Genomic DNA, 20,111 nt, shown 5'->3' on the forward strand with positions numbered 1-20,111 from the left:
CCCCCCCCCTTTTCCCCCTAAAATGGTAAATGGTTTGTTTTTTCTGGATGTAACATGGAGCTTGCTGAGGATAAATTAAGAAATAATCAATACAAACCAAATGCACTTCCTCCCCTACATTAGATGCTTGGAGTTACCTGCTTTCAAATTAACATCATATATTTGTGTGTTCCTTTTTTTGTTTCTCGTTTGCTGCTTCGATTATTTTAAAAGGAAGGGCTGTGTGCCGGATGACAAATGACAAAATATGAAATTACAGCCTGCCCTCTTCCTGGATTGTCTCTCAGGTCGTCCCAAAAGCAGTGATTTGTACACATTAAAGGTTACATAAAGATAATAGCAGCATTACCCTTCTGTCACTCAACAGTGGGTAGAGGACTTTACACCGATGCCGCTGAGGCGCTATTGCAGTCGTAGCACCTGCTTACGACAGTGCAGACCCACAGTTTTGCATCCAACCTGAGGGGAGGATAGAAAATTCCAGACACAGAGTGGGTGCTTCGCTGATGTAACGATGACAAGACAAACTACCCTCACCCTTCCAATTAGTATCTCAAATGCTCCATAGAAATGAGATAATCTCTCTCAGGGAAACGTAATACATTATTAGCACTGACAGTATGCAATGTGGTTTTATGATGACACAGTAGTTAAATAACAAACTTCATCTGCCACGCAGACAGATTGCTTTAAAAGGCTGAGGCAGGCTGATTACATAGCCAGTGGAATATATCTTCATCTTAATGTTTAGTCTTTGTCACAGGTGGAAATATTTAGAGCTGTTTTAGGCCCTCCTTAATGGCAGCTGTTATACCAACAACAAAGCAGTCTGCCTTTCAAAAAAGCCTGTCATTGTGTTTAAAGCATATGTCATGTTTTGTAGTGCTTTTTCTTTTTAATTTAAACTACCACAGTGGACAGAACCATAAAGTCAACCAATCTCTCTGGTCTTGCAGGCTCCTGCAGCTTGTTTTCCTTTTACACTGTTGCATGTCACATACATGTCAAATCATGCAGCAACTGAATGGTTTGTATTTGTGCAAGTGTTGAGGTTTAAGCAATTTCCTCCGGCCATTAAAAGTTTTTCTTTCCCCTCTCCTTTTCATCCTGTCCTCTGCAGATCCAGACATGACGGTGGTGGCGCGACTGTCTCGAGCGGAGGCGTACATGGGTCTGAAACAGTACCGCCAGGCTTTGGAGGACACTAACGTTTGTCCCCGATCCAGCTGTTCTGCTGAAGTAGGTCACTCAGTGATACTGCAGGAATATGGTAGTCTGCTTTAAAAATAGAAATGAAGCATGACTAATAAATAATAAAGAAACAGAATGACTTTGTAAAATTTGTAAAAGTCTGAGGGATTTATGTGGTTGAATGACTGGTGTTGGGTAAGTTAGCATAGAACTCCCTAAGGATAGTGGACGAACTCACACAACTACCTTTTGCATAGTCGAGTCTAGTGTGCATTCACCTGTTGTGATATATCGGTCAGCCAGCCTTTACTTAGAAAAGGTGTATTTTAAGACTGCTGCCGTCACAGCCCCACAGATGGAGAGAGAGCGGCCTCATTACCTGTGTCATTAGTGTCGTTATATGCTAATGACCTGTAAATTGCAGACCAGTTTACAGCAGCAAGGTTTATTCATTCATCCACATTGATATAGAACACCTTTCAAGGTTTATGTTGGGTTAGTGACCAGTGAATTATACTTTTTGCCGATCTCACTGTTTGCTTATAGGCCGTACTTTTAACAGCGGGCTGCTATTTTTACTGTTACATAAAGGAGCTTCTCTTTGGGTAAATATGTTACAAAAGAGTGTCATGACCAGTCAAGGTTTTCTCGATGGCAACTGAGAATGCAGCGATTAAGGTCACAGACATTAATGACTATTACATCACAAGCACGACACCAAACGTCTGTGTCGAATGCCTACGACATGTTTTGTGATTTTATCTATGTCATGCATAGTCATATTGACAGGCATTGAAAGCATTGTGTGTGTGTGTATATATATACATATACATAAATAAAAAACCTACACCTTTAGCTTGTGTCTTTGAAGCTTATCTGAGAGTCACATTTGAACGTCTTCTTTCAGGCTTTATTTAGGAAAGCTTTGGTGCTGCATGAGATGGGCCAAGTGGACGAGTCTCTCCAAGTCTTCCTCCACTGCCTGGCTGTTGATGAGGACTTTCCCTGTGCTAAAAGACAAGTGGAAAAGGTGAGAGGATTACGGTGTCTGCTGTGAGTCTGCTGCCAGGGATGAAGTGGAATTCATACCGTTTTAACTATTTTAAGTAGTTTAGGTCCAGGGCACGAGTGTCTAAGCTGGGAACACAAAGCTCTCCTTCTCCTTATTCATTTATTATTTACTTTAGAGCCATTTGTCTGTTTATTTAGCATCTGCTATTATATTACAACCCTAATGTAATCGCCTTTTGTAATGACATCTTAATCTTAACTACTGAATTACTCATTTAACTGGGAGCATGTTAGAGACATTAGGTTTTATAAGCATCCTGAAAGGAAGGAGCTGTTGCGTTGCTGTGTTTTTAATAGGATTTATATTGTCAAATGTCCTTTACAGTTTTATTATTCTGGTCATTGATGCTGATATATTGAAATTGAAAAGAGAAAGTAAGAAATTAATTATATAGGCCATGGGACATTAAAGCTATTGGAAATATGGAAATATGAAGCATTTACTGTTGGTGCTTTACTCAAGGTGATGATTGTGGACTGTATGAGGGACATTGGATGCACACAAATGACATTGCTTTTGGTTTGTACTTCCATGACCATGAACGTTGCTGATTCCTTCGATCTCCCTGGGATCATCTGTCTTAGAATTGCAAAAGTTGTTAGTGGGTCAGATCTTATGACTGTGCCTCTAATGACGTTAGTACCACTTAAAGATCAGACAGAGCACAGTATTGTAGTTACATAAGTGACATGCAGCTGACTAATGTATGCAGGACTACATTCGTTCTCTGCATAGCGTGACAGTTCGCCATTATGTGCCTAACCTGGTCTGTGTTCAGCTGCCGACACAAGCGTTTTCTGTAATCGCGTTTCAAAAATTGATATCTCCTGGTCACAGGTCATTTTGGGTTACTGGGTGTGTTGGCATCTTAACTAAGGCATCTTTCTGCTACAGCGTGGAAGCTCGGCAGCATGAGCCAATAAACCAAGGTTGTACGAGTTGTACCAGCCTCCTCAGTACCAAAATGTACCAATCAACTAATTAATGAATATGAAAATGACACCCACTGTCCTCGTTTTCATGACTAAGCTCACGCAACACTGAAATGACGCTCAGCATATGGTTACACATCTGTTAAAATAAGAGTAAAAGGGTAAAAATGAAGAACAGAAGTTGTGATACATACACATTTCTGGCAGGGTCATCACTTTCACCAGCTTTATCACAAGCCTTATTTGCTGCACGTAGTTTCCTGTGGAAATATTCTGATGAAATATTTTTTTAAATATGCAGTGTTGGAGAAAACGATGTAGAGGAAAACGAGTGAGTGAAGCATGTGTGAAATGATCTATAATTCAGGCTCTGTCAGTAGTAGACAATAAGCTACTACTACTTTTAAATTTTAGATGTTCATTGATATGTTTTGTTTTTATAGTCTGGGATTAATCTAAAACTGTGAGTGTTGTTTTACTGACATCTGGGAATTAATTATTTATTTTGAACATAACATAAATCACTTCAATGAAGGAACAAATGGTAGTGTGTAGTTTATTCTTTTCTCAGTAAGCCCGTTGTGCAGAGAGGACAAATAAGTCTATGCTTCCCTCGCTGCACACTGTATGTTTGAGGCCTGAAAATTAAACTGTTATATTATTACTGTGTGAAAAAAAGAGTATTACTTGAACCTGAGAAGAAAATTCACAGTGTATAAAAGTGGCTGTAATTCTTTGGTGGTGACGACAGTATTTTGTTGAACCCTTTGAAATAAAGCTTAGAGTCTGCTCTTTAGGCCCGTGTTACGTGTGTCGGTATCCAAAAATGTATGGACCTAACTGTATTCCTTCAACCTGTGTGGCACGATATGTAGTTTAAAGCCAGTGTTTGATGATTCATTTGAATTTGAATGAGCAAATCTTACAAATATGGGACACCGGCTCTAACACTATCTGAGTCCTCTAGTACCCAGAAGTGTTTCTTCTTCAGGTTTTTTTAAGCTTCCCAGGATGGCATTGATGATTTTAGGTGACATTCCAATAACACGCTGATTTCTTTCACAGATCTTGTGTGATCTGCTCTCCCCCGGTGATGAGAATGTGAAGGTTGGCCTGAGGGAAACAACACAGAACACACTGACTCACTTACGCAGTAAAACCCTTGTGGCAGATACCCAAGCCCAACCACAGAGACCAGTTCAAAGGCAACACCTCCACCAAGTCCGTGCTGCCTCTGCGCACCATCTGGAAAACCAGGAGGTACTAACACAATGGAGCTCAATCGCAGAGTTTAATAATGAATTTGTTAATAATGGCAGTTGTAGCCACACCAGTGAAAGAACCACCATCATCTTCTTAACCTCTGTCCTGTGTCATTGTGTAGAAACGCTGGGAAAGTGTGGAGCGACCTGGTTTGAGCCGAGCTCATTCGCTACGATCGCATAGCTCTAATTGTAGTGAGGAGGGTCTAAAGAGAGTTTGCTCTGCTCCTCAACTGGGGGACCAGGACAAAGGAAGCCTCCTGAAGAGGAAGTTGTCAGTGTCAGACATAGAGCCCTGTGTAGTGGACAGCGGAAGTAGCAAGCATAAAAAGCAAGGTGCATTGAACAGCTTTCTGCTGTTTTGTTTTTAATTTCTAACCCAAATTGAATTCAATTAAATTTTATTAAAATACCTCTTCTTGTCTTAAGGTGTGGCAAAAGGCTCCAAAACCCCCCCCACTAAACCTAAAATGAGAATTATTCCCAAGGATCTGCTGGACTCCAATGACCTGGAGTGTTCTCTATGCATGAGGTAAGCACTGCCTTGTGCGCCACATTTACTGCTGGCTTACACCAGCGCTCATGGATATGACTCAACAGCCTGGCTGCTTACATCTAGAACAACAAGCTGATTGTTGGATTTTTGTGACCAATGCAGATTGTTTTATGAGCCTGTAACCACGCCATGTGGCCACACCTTCTGTAAAAACTGCCTGGAACGCTGCTTGGATCACATGCCCCAGTGCCCGCTCTGTAAAGAGAGTCTCAAAGAGGTGAGAGACACAAATTTACCAAAATTGTGCTGGTGTTCTGCTAATTTTTTAAGGTGCTCTGTGCTTCCTGTTTTTATTAACCCATTCTCCCGCTCGCTTCAGTATCTGGCATCTAGGAAATTTAAGGAGACCATACTCCTGGACATGCTGATCAAACAGTACTTGAGCCGGGAGTATGCAGAGAGGACTAAAACTCACCAGGAGGAGACCAGAGAGCTTTCTGAGTGAGCAGCCTTTTCATTCATGCATCATGTTTATCAGTAAGTGTTTTATGCACATCATAGAAAAGTCCTAAACTCGTTTCCCTTTAATTCCTTCTCCCCAGCCTGACAAAGAATGTGCCTATCTTTGTGTGTACCATGGCGTACCCTACTGTGCCTTGTCCCCTACATGTGTTTGAGCCACGTTACCGCCTCATGATTCGCCGCTGCATGGACACAGGCACCCGGCAGTTTGGGATGTGCATCAGTGACCCCGAAAAAGGGTAAGTATGCAAGCACAGGCACTGTGTTGTGGTTTGCATAAGTCACTAAACAAAAGTCTTTATGCAACATGAAGATAGTTATGAAAGCACTTGTTCAAAGTCTTCATTGATTTTTCTGCTCATGACTGGTAGATGTCAGTAGACATGTTATTGCATGTAATTAATTACCTAAGGCCCTTCAGGGGTCATTAGAACAATTTACCTCAGCTACATTTTCTAAATAAACAGTCATATGCCTTCCTGCAGGTTTGCAGACTACGGCTGCATGCTGATCATCAGGAGTGTCCATTTCCTCCCCGATGGGCGTTCGGTAGTGGACACTATTGGCGGAAAACCCTTCCGGGTCCTGTCCCGAGGACTGAAAGACGGTTACAGTACTGCAGATATTGAGCACTTGGAGGATAGCAGAGTAAGAACCACAGCGAATGTCATTTAGGTGGAAGGAATCCTGTTTTTTGTTCTTGGAGAAAAATCAAGTATCTTAAGTTTAACCAGGCCAAACGATTCTTTGCTTGCCAGGTGGAAGACAGTGAAGAACTAGCAAGACTACAAGAGCTGCATGACGCAGTGTATGAGCAGGCCCGAGTTTGGTTCCAGAACCTCAAGATCCACTTCCACAACCAAATCCTGCAGCACTTTGGACCAATGCCAGAACGAGAAGCTGACATCCAGGTACGTCTCACAGCATATCCAAACTTCCATCTGTGAAGATCTGAATATCTCTGTGCAGATTAAATAGTATCTGACACACTTACAAATATCTCACATAAACCAACAAATGGTAATCGAATGCTTGAGCTTATTGACATGGATGTAAGCTGTTTGCATTTAACTGCAAAGCTTTCTGTGGGTCCTTTGTGTTTACTGTTATATTACACAGAAAATATTGCTCTTCACTGATGTCTTGAAGTGCAGCAATGATTACACAAGCACATGTGTGTGTTATAAATTAAAACTGCATTTGATGAACAAGAGGATGACTTGTAATTCATGGTCAATTTAGAATAAGTGAGCTGGAAAACGAAACCTTCTGCATAATTAAACTTCTGCTGAGGTGTGCCTCCCTGCAGTGGGAGTTAATATGGGGAAAAAGTATTAATGGTGTGAGTCACTTTATATTGTTTGTACAGCAGAACAGTTTGTAAAAATACTGCACGGCAGGGAGTTGGCAGCAGAGTTGATTTATTATTATCAGAACTTGTATCTCCTGAATTTGCCAACAGCAGTCGTCTTCTTGGAAACAGCGCACGGCCAGTAAATCTTGCATCACTTGGACTTTAAATTATTATATGAAACTGGACCATTTGAAACTCGACACACTTGCCTTTTTGGGAGACCCGCATTGCCACGTACTCGCTTGCGTCAGGGATCTTAATACCTTAACGTAGGTGCTGTGTGCGCTCAGATGTAGCTTTTACTTGCAGCCTGCAGCGTTAAAGGGGATTACAGCTCACTTCTTTGGACACCCACTGGGTGGAGTCTATTGACAATATAGGCTAAAGAGCTTAAAGGGTGCTTCATAGCTAATCCTGGCTGCCCTGTTGCATCAGAACAGTGTCATGAAAAGACTTTACCACATGCTAGCAAAGACACGACACTGACCTTTTATTCCATTATTATAGAGAAATAAACTGATTATTTGCTTTGAAGTTAACTGTAGCACACACAATAGTAAAGACCATTCACTTCTAATACTGTGTCAAGTGCAAATGTTTTAACTGGCTCAGGCTTCCTGACTCTGGCACAGTCATACGTTAAGTACTGCATTTAGCTGCACATAAGGAAAAACTATGAAGTTTAGTAATAAATGTAGCACCAAGTTAGAAATAAGTTAAACACTGACTTGGTACAGAGTTTAAAAATCTCTATGAGCAGATTGATTTGAATCAGTTTCATGGGTGAATGGATTTAATTACACTTCTAATTAGACTTCTGAGATGTCTGCAGCAACAAAAAACGAATAGATAAATAAAAGTGGCAGATGATCAGGAGATTTTGGAGTTATTGATTACTGGGGGGGTTTGGCATGCTCATAATTGACTTAATACATTAAAAGTCCAAAATACTCATAGTCTGCATTTGGGTTATGAGACTTTCTATGAAAGATTAGGATTTAATTTAATATGCATGCACTGTTGGGGTTGGAAGAAAGGGAAAGGCTTTTTCTCAAAGCCAGAATAATTAAAAAAAAATACTGAATATTTCTATAATTTAAACTACAACATCCAGATCTGCTCAGATCCTTGAGATTCAGAGTGTAATAATTTGGGTTTTGTCTGTTTATCAGTACTAGTTTTCAGAGATTTTCTCAACATGCTCCAGACGAGAGTATCACATTTGCCTTGTTCATTGATGTTAAACATAGTACCAGGACCCTCAACTGAGTTGGGCTCAGTTTGTCTCACGGCAAAGGTTTGTGCTTTCTTGAAAGCTGCTTACACTCTTCCTCCTTTCTTCCAGGCGACTCCGAATGGTCCAGCCTGCTGCTGGTGGCTGCTGGCTGTTCTGCCTATCGACCCTCGATACCAGCTGTCTGTCCTGTCCATGACCACCCTCAAAGAACGTTTGGTTAAGATCCAGCACATCCTCACATATCTGCAGAGCATCCCCAACAACTAGAGCTTCCCTACAAACAAACAGCTTTTGGACTTTAAAGTGACATAAAGAAGAACCCTTCAGCAACACCTGCTTTCGTTCCTACTGCAAGTTCACCCCATCAGTTACAGCTAAGAGACCCCCCCCATCACCACCATCACCACCACTAGTATGTGGCTCGATCAGTGCAAAGCTGTCATTCACTCTAACATATACGGCCAAACCACCTCAGGGATACTTTGAGTGAAGCATTTGATGTTTGTGATTATGAAAAATGATCTAGAAAAAAAAAATAAGACAGAAACTATTCTCATCTGCTTTATTGTCAATTTCCAGAAATATTTCCTGAATAATTGCAGAAAAACAAGAACAAGAGAAGTTACTGCAGCACGTGGTTAATATTTCCTTGTTGTTGCTCTTGAGTGACAGAGTAGGATATCCCATAATCACTTTTTTTGTGATTAATGCAAGTGAACTGAGGGGAAAAGTGTTTTTTGTTTGTTTGTTTTGTCTTTGATGTATGGAAGCTTAATTATGCCACTGGAAAAACAAAAGAAAAAAAAATACCAGGCAGAGCTGGTATCTCATAAATTTGAATTACGGACTAAAACTTGTGATTATTAAATAGATTTTGAGATAATGACCCCCAATTTTGACTCGTAGATTGCAAACCCCAAAAAAAAAAAAAACCCCAAACAACAACAAAAATGCTTCCACACTGATGAGACCAGTGAAAGGCTTTTTTTCCCTCTGGATTTGTTTCTGAGCTGTAAAATTTTTATCTGGAGGAAAGGCGGTGTGACTCTGTGAAACAAAATCCTAAATGCTGAAAGTCCAAAAAAAGTAAAAACAAGATTACTTAAAGGAATAACTGTGAAGTGATGTATGCACGGACCAAGTGCAACTAAAAGCTGGTGCACGTGTACCAAACACAGATACAAGTATTACACTTTTCTTACATTACACTTCCATTTCTGCCTCTAGGGAGCGGCAAAGGACCTGTTGAAAGAATACATGTTTCTTCCAGCTTCTCGTGCATTTTGTTGCTCCTAACCTGAGTTTAAGAGGAGCACGTGACCTTGAAAAGTTTTTTTTTTTTTTGTTCCTAATGTTTTCTTCCTTTGGCAGCCTCAGGTTTGGCCCTGGCTTCTCTTTTCTGGTTGGCTCACAGTGAACTTGAATTCCTAATCTCCTTCTTCCACATACTTGTCATGGACCACAAGATTCCTCTAGAGCGTGCGTCTGCAGGATCCAGTGGTTCGGTTCTTGAAGTGCTTTTAGTGTCTTCTTTAAAACAAAAAACAATCCAGCTTCCCATTGAGTTAAGTTAAAACTGAATTAATTTATGAGTAAAGTAATATGTGTACATTGTGTCCATAAGTTGTGTTTGAAATCCTAAGGGGGTCTTGCAATATTATGGCAAATTGAAACCAGTAAAATCAGCATGCCTACAGCTATTGGGTTAGCATTATTCTTTATTAAAAGCTGCTCTCTGTCTGCGTGGAAGAGGAAGGATGGTACCTGCAGTGCTTCAGTCAGAGGACTGCGTATGCCTTACACCATTTTGCATTGTGGTTTTGGCATTGGTTACCATTCCCTATTTTTGGTCACAGCATGAATACTATTTTTAATTGTATATCTTTTTTTTTTTTTTTTCAGAATTAATTTGAGCTACCGGGCGTTCACAATATCTATGAAAAGCCAAGGGGGTGGACGAGTAGAGTTGTATGTAAACCGTTTGTACAAAGGCTTTTTGGACAGACCTCGCTTTTTTTTGCTCAGATGTTTTAAGTTATCAATTTTCAATAATAAATGCACTTTTTTTTTCAACTGTGGTGGTGTTTTTGTTTGGGGGGGGGGGGGGTTCCCACACAGAACAGCTGAGCATTATTTTTCTGCAACATTGACATCATAACTAAAAATGCAAATTGTTAAATAAAAGCTGCTCTTACAGGAATATTTATTTAGATTTGTGTAACTAATTTAGCAAATATTGCTAAATTGTACAAGATGATATGCAGCATTGCCTGTTTCCATCACAGCTACACCTGCTATGATCCATTCATGTATCAGTTCCATAGGAAATACAGTAAAAAACAGTTTAATGAGAAATCATACCAGCTCTTTCTCTGCCACCAGAGGGCAACAGTGCAGCATTAACAAATACAATAAGGGTTTCATAACTCACCCTCTGCCCACTGCACTTATTCAACCTCAAACTTTTATTATGAAAATATAAAGAGATCTCTAAGTGGATTACACTTTCACAGCCAGCCATGTGAAATTCAATATTCCACAAAAAAAGAAAAAGGACAATAGGAGTAAGTAGACAGAAATAATGGCACGCAGCTGATGAATCCGGGTGCTGAATGCTCCGTGTTCTTCCATCAGAGGTCATCGTGCAGAAAGCATCATAACAAACTCTGCAGGGGGAGACAGACAGCAGCAGATCCACTGATAAGGACTAATGACACTAATATCACAAAAAGTCACGCCGTTCTCAGCCCGTATGACACTGTAATCACAAAACGTTTATGTGCTCGCCAGGTTTATGAAACACTGAAGTGTTTACAGGATAGTACGCTTTGGTACTTTGAATTTTAACTGCTTTAAACCCACTTTAGAGTTATGACTACTTCTTTAGCTGACCTTATTGATTCATCTGGATTAGCTTGTCAATGAAGACAGCTATTGACGTTTCCTGTTAATGAAACCCAGCTGCAGATTGCAGATCGATCACATCTTCCATGTTTCCATTGTCCCTCCGAAGTGCTTTCAAACAATTATTATTGGCGTGAAACTATTGATCACTGGGTAGGAAAGCATAATTCCAAATTAACCTAGTAACACTGTTTTTTTACTAGTAACAGCAGCTCTGTTGTAGTCAATCAGATCTCCAGTTTGAGCCTAAACACGATCATTTTCACTGTCCTCATGGGCGCCGTAGATCTCTGTGGGCCATGTGCCTGGTAGTAATACTGCACATGTGTCAGGACTGGATAGATACACTCAATATGCTGCCCTTGGGGCTAATTGATGATAATGAGGAGCACCTGCTTATTGATCCACGGAGTGACACACCTGTTCATATGTCCCCAATCATAATTGATTGGAGTCCTGAGACGAGGCGAACAGGATCACAGCTTGCTTTAAGCCTGTGGTGTGCCGCATACTAATTTCACTCACACAAACGTCGTATTGATAGTGCTGCACGTGCTCACACGTGGACGTGTTTATATGTGTGTGTTAGTTAATTGTTTATCTGAGTGCAGCATAATGTGAATTCTGCTGAGTCCTTGAGCTGCCCAGCAGTGTCTACTCTTTGCATGTGGCATGTGACAGGTGTCCAGGCATGTGTATTGATCGGCTTAATGCAGCTCTGATTACATTGGATCGCTCCAGCCAGCTCACCTTGACTTAACCAGCCCTCCTGTCCTGTCTCAACCTTTTGGACCCCATTTCTCACAATTTTTTTCTTCTTCTGTCCCTTTCAAATTTGACCCATTCCAACTAGGTTCACCATGTCCTTCCTTACCACAGGTTTGACAGCATTCCCTCCATATATCAATTACATCATTACATCAGGTCTGGTGAAAACTTTACATATTTCATAAGTCTTGGGTGGTGCAAAAATGGCTTCATGGCACCATCTATAAAATTTAAATGAAGTTCTTCCTCTCACATAGTCACATAGTTTGAACTTCATGGATAAAATCTGGGACACATGTGTAACATCCCTTTACAAAATGTTCTTGGGGTATTCAGTAACTTGTAGCTATACGCTATGACCCGAACCCAGAATTACATTACAGTTATACACGCTATACTTCAACAAACTCCTTCCAGGGATTTAATTGGATTAACCTCATATTTTTGAGTCCTTGGCCACGCTAAATTGCAAAGTTTTCCAATTTTTCTTAAACAGTGACTCTGTGCTGCCATGGTGAATTTCAATCAACTTTGCCATGGCACTCTAATTTGCTGTAATTAACACGCACATTGTTGAATATGGCTTAAATAATTTGGCTGCTTGACATGTTTGGCAGAGTTTCATACAGAAGCCCTTCCTGACACAACCGCAACGGGGGATTTGTGTCTCCAACTGGAATTAAACAGCTGACCTTTCATTCACCAAGCAAACATGTAAATGACTACACTATGGAGGAAATGTTTAGAAATAGCCAACCTAGTGGCAACGGGGAAAGGATGTTTTACATGCTGATGCACCAATTCGAGCAGGTTTTTGGGAGCCTTAAGGAGTAGATGTTACTTTATTGTGAAAACTGTGTAGATGAGACCCTGATGGGAAGCCGAATTTGGCACAGCTTAAAAACTGACATGAAGGTGGGTTGCAAAGGAGGTTGCAGCAGAAGCAGCAATTATGAGCAGAATAAGGTAATGTAAATAATGTAAATGCATAAGATTTTCCAGCAAGATACGTAGAGGAGTATCAGCTGATATAAGTTGACAAAGTGATTAGCCTGCCTGAAAATCCACTGACTACGGAAGTCATACAAGTACCCCTGGCTAATAATGATACTGCGCACCCATCCCCTACACTCACTTTATCTCTTTTAAAATAATGATTCCCTTTCATATTTTTGCCTGAAGTCTGTCCTCTCCCACACAAGTCCCCAACCGCTCACCATCAAAGTCAATGTTGCCATCTTTGTTGAGGTCAATGTCACTGAGGATCTCCTCCAGCTCGCCTTTCTTCAGCTTCTCCCCGAGGAGGGTTTTCATGCCCTCCCTCAACTCATCAAGTGTGATCTTTCCATCGCCATCACAGTCAAACTGCAGCGGGTAGGGTTAAGAGCAAGAGGGTCGGAGCACAAACATGCAGTGAGCGAAGAAAGACGAATAATTAGACCATAGGTGACGAGAACTGAAAGCCACGCAAAGAACAAAAAGAAAAAATTAAATTACAAATTTGTTAGATAATGATGAAATCAAGCACTGGATACAGAACAACAATACAAGGAATAATAAGCAGAAGAGAAACAATAAAAGTCGAAATTGAGTTTTGCATCGAGTATGTGGATGCAGATTGGCTGCGTGAGCTCCCTGGGAGTTTGAAAACAGCTTGAATGTGCAGATGGTTCAGCGCTGACTCATGAAAAGTTAGTAGTTGAGAAAGGCTTTTGAAGAGACTCTAAGTTAGAATGAGCTGAAATGATTTCTCATTTGTTCAGCCTGAGTTTTGAAGCTCTGTATTCAGAAAAGGTGAGAGCTAATGTCCTATTCTCCACAAATTGATTCAAACACCAGAGCTGGAATTTCTGGTTTCTGGCAGCAATGGTAATGAGTCAAAGGCGAAACAGAGGACTCATTCATAACATACACCAGGGCCCACGAGTGGATAACGATATGTATTTTTGCAGTTTTCCCTGCATACACCGACAGTGGATTTGAATTCAAACATCAAAATCCGTCTGAGGTTTAACCACGGGAGTTTAACAAAATCATAACAATAACCGTTTAGAAATCATCCCTCTGGAGACAACAGACCCACCGGCCCATCCAAATCACCAGTTTAAGATGACTTTGCAGCCTCCCTGAGTCTCCTGTGTCCAAAGTGCAGACTTCAAACTTTAAACCAGTTTTTAACCCTAACAGTGCAGTTTTGTGGATTTTAATGACAGTTTGATGCATAAAAGTCCTACAGCACAAAAATAAATTGAAGCGATGGTTATTTAATGTCAGTCTTGCCTTCTTTTCTTGAGTCAGTGGGTTTTACCTTTGTGTATTTACATTCACATCCACCTTCTCCAGAGGATTTTTGACTTGGTTGAATGTCATGAATGCTTTTTGTAATAATTGAAATAATTCTGTGATCATCCACTTTGATTGTTTTCTGTGGTCTTTGTTGTAACTGAACTGCCCAGTACATTCATTCATCTCTCTCACAGTTTCTCAACAACAGTTTCCGCAGACTCAAGAACAGTTTCTTCCCAAAGGCCATAACCAACCTTAACTCATACGCGCACCGATAACATAGTCCCACCCCTTCATTTTCCCTTTTCCCTCTAAAAACCACCACTGTGCAATAACCCGAACTGTTGTAACACTATTTATTTACATATTTAGTTTTTTTACACCAGATTGTATATTTGTACATTTTACATTTATTTCTGTTAATACTGTCCATATGTATATAGTGCTGCAGAACATTTGTATTTTTCAGCATAACTGAATCATTTGGAATCAACTCCAGATCTTTAATCTGCTTAATTTGTCATGACATGAAATGACCGATAAATTTTAAGCCTCTGAAAATGGGGGAACTATCACTAAAAATGTCTTTAACTCATAAAGAATTAATACAATACTTTTGTTAATTTCAAGAGATTTGGGAGGCAAAACTACAAGAATTATATCGTTGTCCAAAATGTTATGGGCTTGGCTGCAAACTATATGTTATTTGGCATTTGAATGTAGCTCATATCCAATTTCTCTCTTGGTTTTCGTAACAGAGAAAAAAGAGTGAGGGGAAAAAAAAACCAGGAAGCTAAATTTACAACACAGATAAATGAATCTCGGTGGCCTGATGTACACTCTGATGTGTTCTCAGTTGAAATCATTAAGAGTACATTATCAGTGCTGTCTGTTTTGTGGTACCCATTAAAAACCTATCATTCTGTAATGTGGTAATGGGATGAATCCAGGTGTGCAAAGCTGTGCTTACAAATAACATCATCAACATCATCGCGTTTGTTTTGCTCGGCCACAACCGACGTCACACGAGGGCCCTGAGCTGCTGTTGTACCTGCTTCTGTGTTCGTGTCAAAGGAAACGACTCACTAAATATTTCCCATGTCAACGAGGCACCGCAGCATTTCAAGGCAACTCCGCTGAGAACAATTACAGGTGGCATGAAGAAGTGTATTTAGAGTATAAGCTGTGGGTCTCTGGACAGTGCAAACCAGACTGCCTGAAAATCTCATCGATAGAAATACTTTTCTTTCTCCCTTTTCTTCTGTATTCTTACATAGAAAGCCCTCTTCCCTCAGCCTCTATTACAGGTAAGAGTCACACAGTTCTTGGCAATCTTTAAAGAAAGGTCGCACACTTCAAAAAACTGTCAGTACTGGGTCTAATTTACTTGCTTAAAGGAATATTTTTTTACACTTTCTGGCTGGAGACCTTTTTACCTGTTTGAAGGCACAGCGGAGCTCTTTCAGCCCGACCATATGAGCTGTCTCAGCCACCATCCTCGGCCCCATTAGCTCACAGAAATCATCAAAGTCTACATGACCACCCCCTGTAGAAAGACACACACACATTCACGTGGACACCCACATTCGGAGATATGCACAGAAAGACTGTCAAGAGTTACTTTGTGCGCTTTCCTTGTGAGGCTATGGTGCACATACACTGTTCAAAAAAGCTGGGAACGAGGAAGGAACATTTTGAAAATACATCAGATCAGTGGGGAAGAAAATCATGCTGGATATCTATACTGACACAGACTGGGTGATGTGTTAGGAATGAAAGGATGCCACATCGTTTGCTGGAAATGAAAATGATCAACCCACATCCAGACAGCCCAAGAATCAAAGTAGAAACATGACGTGGCAAGCTAGTCCATTTTGACCAAATTTCATTGCTGGATGGACTAAAACAGACTGAAGCAGTCCCAGAGGTATTCAAATGGATTTAGGTTAGCCAAATATGGGTACCAGTTAATGGTATCAACTCGTTCATGCTCCAGGAACAGCCTGCATACTCTCGCCACAAAGTCAGGCATTGTCGGAGGAGGAACGATGGGACCCACTCCACCAATCTAAAATTGGTCTAAGGATGTCATTCTGATACCTAATGGTAGTCAGGGTGCTGGTGCCTGTAGAGGTCTGTGCGTCCCTCGATGCATATGTGTCACCAGACCATCACTGACCCACCACCAAACTGGTCATGCTGAACAACTTTACAGGGACTATAATGTTCTCCAGACCCTCTCCCATTTGGCACATTTCATTTTTTTAACAGTGTAGGTGTTACGGGCACATGATATATTTATTGATCAACATCCTGTGAGAATTTTGGTGACTTTTTTCTAGATATCATACTTAGTCGATTTTTTTGGGCAATGTGTTTGGCTTTAAGGCCCGCTGCTAGAGACTCGGTGGCTTTAACTTAAAATCAGTCTTCATTTAGCTCTGTTTTAGGCTGACCTGACTGACCAGCCTGCCAAAGATGGTGCACATTTGGAAAGCATGTCCCATTTAAAACCAGCATTAGTCCTCATCACCTGCTCTGATTAGATGACCACGTGGTGCTAGGTTCACCCCCACTTTCTAGTGAAAAGTGGACATTTGCTGTAATTTTCACTTATGGCTGGTCTATGGACTGGAGTCTGATGTTGAGTGAAAGGGAAATAACTTGTTCAAACAAAGCTAAAGCTCCTACAGGATACTTCTCCATGTATGGCAGTTTAAAAAAAAAAAAATCCACACAGACAGAGACTGGAAACTTGGCTTTAGCACTGTAAGCCAATTACAGACATACATTTCAGCCAAACTCATTTTAATCTTCTATACCAGCAGTAGCATGCTTCTGTGTCCTGTCTTCTGACTATCACCAAGTTCCTGCTCATAGGGGTTCATCTAATTTGGGTTTTTTTTTTTCTCTGCATTATTGTAGTGCCCTTACCTTAAGTTGGCAGTTGTTGTGATTTGGCACTATATAGTCTATCTCACAGGTGTCGAACTCCAGGCCTCGAGGGCCGGTGTCCTGCAGGTTTTAGATGTGTCCTTGATCCAACACAGCTGATTTAAAGGCTAAATTACGCCCTCAACATGTGATGAAGTTCCCCAGAGGCCTGTCAATGAACTTATCATTTGATTCAGGTGTGTTGACCCAGGATGTTATCTAAAACCTGCAGGACACCGGCCCTCGAGGCCTGGAGTTCGACACCCCTGCTCTATCTAGTCACGCTTCCTGGTTTGTTCCCTTTTTTGTTCAGTCTGTTCCAGTCTCGTCTCAGTTTTGCCATCTGTCTGAGGTCTGGGTTTTTGTCTTCTGTCTGCAAAAAGCTCGCGTCTTTGTCCAGGTCTCAGTGCCAGTCCTGTCTCCTGTCCCTGATGCTGTTCTCTCTGTATTTGTTTACGTGTCTGTGTCAGAGTCCAGCCCATGTTCTGTCACGTCCTGTTTTGTTTTGGTAGCCTGTGTCTCGTGTGCGTTATGTTCAGTTTTGCTCCCCGTTTCTCATTAGTCTGTGGTTAATTTTCAGCCATCTCCACATTTGTTGCCTATTATCTCAATATCCTCTGTGCATGTATATGTTGTCTCAGTCTGAAAAAGAAAAAGATTTATTTTATTAAACATTTAACTGACCTGACAGGTTGAGGGAGCATGTGTTACAGTTTAGGTGGTGCAACCTCAAAAGCGTGGACGCCTCTGGATTTAAAATAAGAACGTTGAACTGAGTCAGATGATCAGACGATCAGGGACAGGTCTGCTTTGTACACAAGAGCCTGCGCATGGAGCCCTTCATATAGAAAATCATGTCATAAAAATTAAAAATGAACGCAATTCAATTTAGTTTTATTCATAAAGCGCCACATCACAACAACAGTCTTCTCAAGCTGTTGCACTGTTAAGTAAAGACCCGACAATATTGGAGACAAACAATAACCAACAACCCGCTATGAGTAAGCGCTTTGACAACAGTAGGAAGGAAAAACTCCCTTTTAACAGAAAGAAACCTCCAACAGAGCCAAGAGGGGAGGAAGACAGGGCACAAGAACAAGGGTTCAGGGTCACCTGATCCACCCCTAACTATATGCTTTATTAAAAAGTAAAGTTTTAAATCGAATCTTAAACATAGGAAGCATTTCTGTCTCCCATATCCAAACTGGGAGCTGGTTCCACAGAAAACGGGCCTGAGGGGTCTGCCTCCCATTCTACTTTTAAATATCCAAGGAACCACAAGCAAAGCGCTCACTAGGGTGATATGATATAACGAGATCTTTAAGATAAGATGGGGCCTGATTAATCAAGACCTTGTATGCGAGGATTCTGGGTTGAAAATACTGAACTGAAAGGGATCAGTGCTGGCTAGTTTTTGTTTGGGGCTTTGCTCCTGCATATTGGACCAGTTGAAGACAGACAAAGAAGGACTTGGCAATGCAGGTAAAGACTGAATCACATTAAAAGAGACAGGAGGAAATTTTCTAATAGAATTTACCAAGAGTTCAAAGTTATTAGCCAATAGTATTTATTTGACCTTTTTCAGTATTTCTTAGATAAAAGAAGCAAGACTGGTTGAGCTTAGAGAAATGAGACCCACGCTATCAACCAATCCAAAACCGCAGACATTTTTACTTGATAGCATGGCTGTTTTAAGAGACCTGGATACAAAGCTGTAGCTGTCCAATGTATTTTTCCCAGAGACCACAATATTTACATAAGTGTATAGCTGGCCTAACGTAATTTAAGTTCTGAAAATTTTTACGAACATCCTCAGTGCATGGATGCTGCTGTGCGTTCAGCCTCGTGTGCTCACTCTGTTGACTTCCTCAGCCAGTTTGATTGCTCTCCATGGTAAATATCAAAACAGACTGATACAGTGGGATAGCTCGTGTTATTAGTTCGACAAGAGACAGGCTTATTTGATAGTGTGGACCAGTAGGCTTTGCCTTCTTCCATTATCTGGATCTTGTTGGACGGAAAAGGCTCTTTCAATAAAGCCACATGGTCATTTTGTGGTTCAAAAATTTAATCAGTACTCTGAGTCTGCTGAGAGAGAGAATCACAACAAACTGACCGGATGGAAAACGCTCTAAATGATGCTGAATCATGAGGCTAATGGATAAAACTGCTGCCTACCACAATAGCAGGGGCTGGATTTTTACATAAAACCTACTTTTAGCAATTAATTCTCTGATTTTCGGGTTGGTAAAGGATTTTCATGCTTGCCTCAAGGTAAAGTATATTTTTTGGCTGACTGGCTTTACCCTTGTGAAGCAGCTGTCTGGGGGATTCCTGACACAGCCTTGAAGAATTTCTGAGCCTTAAGTGGGTCAGTGTGAGATCACAGGGTTGAGGAAACTCCACCAAAAGCCTTAGGAGATTATGATTATTTTTAATTGATAGCGTAATAGTTGTTCTCGAAAAAAAAAAAGTGGATGAATTTCACAATCAATCTAGAGGGATTACACTACAGAGGACGAGCTTAGAATATCTAAAAGCTGACAGCACCTTAGTGATCACACCAAAGCCACACTCAACACAGAGTATGAGACACGGCATGAAATATAACACACAGCTGCAACCTCTAAAGGCCTGGTGTGCTCAATATTTCTCTTAAGGTTTTCCTTTTAGCTGCAGATGGAAAATGTTTCTCTACACTGTGTGAGGCATCACTTTATCTATTTTCTGGTTCTTGTTATATACGGATGTGCAAAGCTTCACATGTGAGTCACCCGTTTCATGGCTGCAGTTTTACACCTTGTGACAGTAGTGATTAAAGCGCGAGGCATTTTTTTCCCCTTTACATGTTTAGCTGTATTTGCTGCATGAGTTTTAGTTCACTTTTTGCAGGGGTGCACATTAGATGGAGATATTCATGAGAGCGAGGTTAACGTTGCCACAACAATATCCTTGTTGGTGTCATTCTAAGAATCTAATCAGGATATTATTTACACTGGGGACACCGGCTGAACCTAATTTACTATCTGGTATAGGAGAGGAAGCCAGCTGCACTCTGGTCCCCAAAGATCACAGCTGAAAAAAAAAACCCAGCTTTATTGGAGCAGGTGTGGTGAAGTTGCTACTGACTCACAGTTCAGTATTATTCTTATT

General features: G+C 40.9%; 2 protein-coding genes across 3 annotated transcripts in view; one reads left to right on the forward strand and one right to left on the reverse strand.

Annotated features, from left to right (window-relative positions):
• The window catches only part of lonrf1 (LON peptidase N-terminal domain and ring finger 1), a 10,947-nt gene extending 1,969 nt beyond the window's left edge, over positions 1 to 8,978 (forward strand). For both annotated transcript variants that reach the window (XM_013912917.1, XM_005741086.1), the window contains 11 exons: positions 1,121 to 1,239; positions 2,099 to 2,221; positions 4,261 to 4,455; positions 4,580 to 4,793; positions 4,887 to 4,989; positions 5,116 to 5,230; positions 5,333 to 5,454; positions 5,556 to 5,714; positions 5,961 to 6,123; positions 6,234 to 6,386; positions 8,175 to 8,978. In XM_013912917.1, the coding sequence (XP_013768371.1) occupies positions 1,121 to 1,239; positions 2,099 to 2,221; positions 4,261 to 4,455; positions 4,580 to 4,793; positions 4,887 to 4,989; positions 5,116 to 5,230; positions 5,333 to 5,454; positions 5,556 to 5,714; positions 5,961 to 6,123; positions 6,234 to 6,386; positions 8,175 to 8,333 (1,625 nt within the window). In that variant the 3' untranslated portion in view covers positions 8,334 to 8,978. The remainder of the gene's footprint in view (positions 1 to 1,120; positions 1,240 to 2,098; positions 2,222 to 4,260; positions 4,456 to 4,579; positions 4,794 to 4,886; positions 4,990 to 5,115; positions 5,231 to 5,332; positions 5,455 to 5,555; positions 5,715 to 5,960; positions 6,124 to 6,233; positions 6,387 to 8,174) is intronic.
• Positions 8,979 to 10,394: 1,416 nt separating this feature from the next.
• The window catches only part of cabp4 (calcium binding protein 4), a 29,273-nt gene continuing 19,556 nt past the window's right edge, over positions 10,395 to 20,111 (reverse strand). Inside the window, exons 7-9 of the mRNA XM_005741089.1 lie at positions 15,461 to 15,570; positions 12,956 to 13,103; positions 10,395 to 10,732 (exon numbers count right to left, since the gene is read on the reverse strand). Coding sequence (XP_005741146.1) covers positions 10,704 to 10,732; positions 12,956 to 13,103; positions 15,461 to 15,570 — 287 coding nt within the window. The 3' untranslated portion in view covers positions 10,395 to 10,703. The remainder of the gene's footprint in view (positions 10,733 to 12,955; positions 13,104 to 15,460; positions 15,571 to 20,111) is intronic.

This window comes from Pundamilia nyererei, unplaced genomic scaffold, assembly GCF_000239375.1.
Source record: "Pundamilia nyererei isolate P.nyererei 1_Seehausen unplaced genomic scaffold, PunNye1.0 scaffold00107, whole genome shotgun sequence".
NCBI lineage: Eukaryota > Metazoa > Chordata > Actinopteri > Cichliformes > Cichlidae > Pundamilia > Pundamilia nyererei.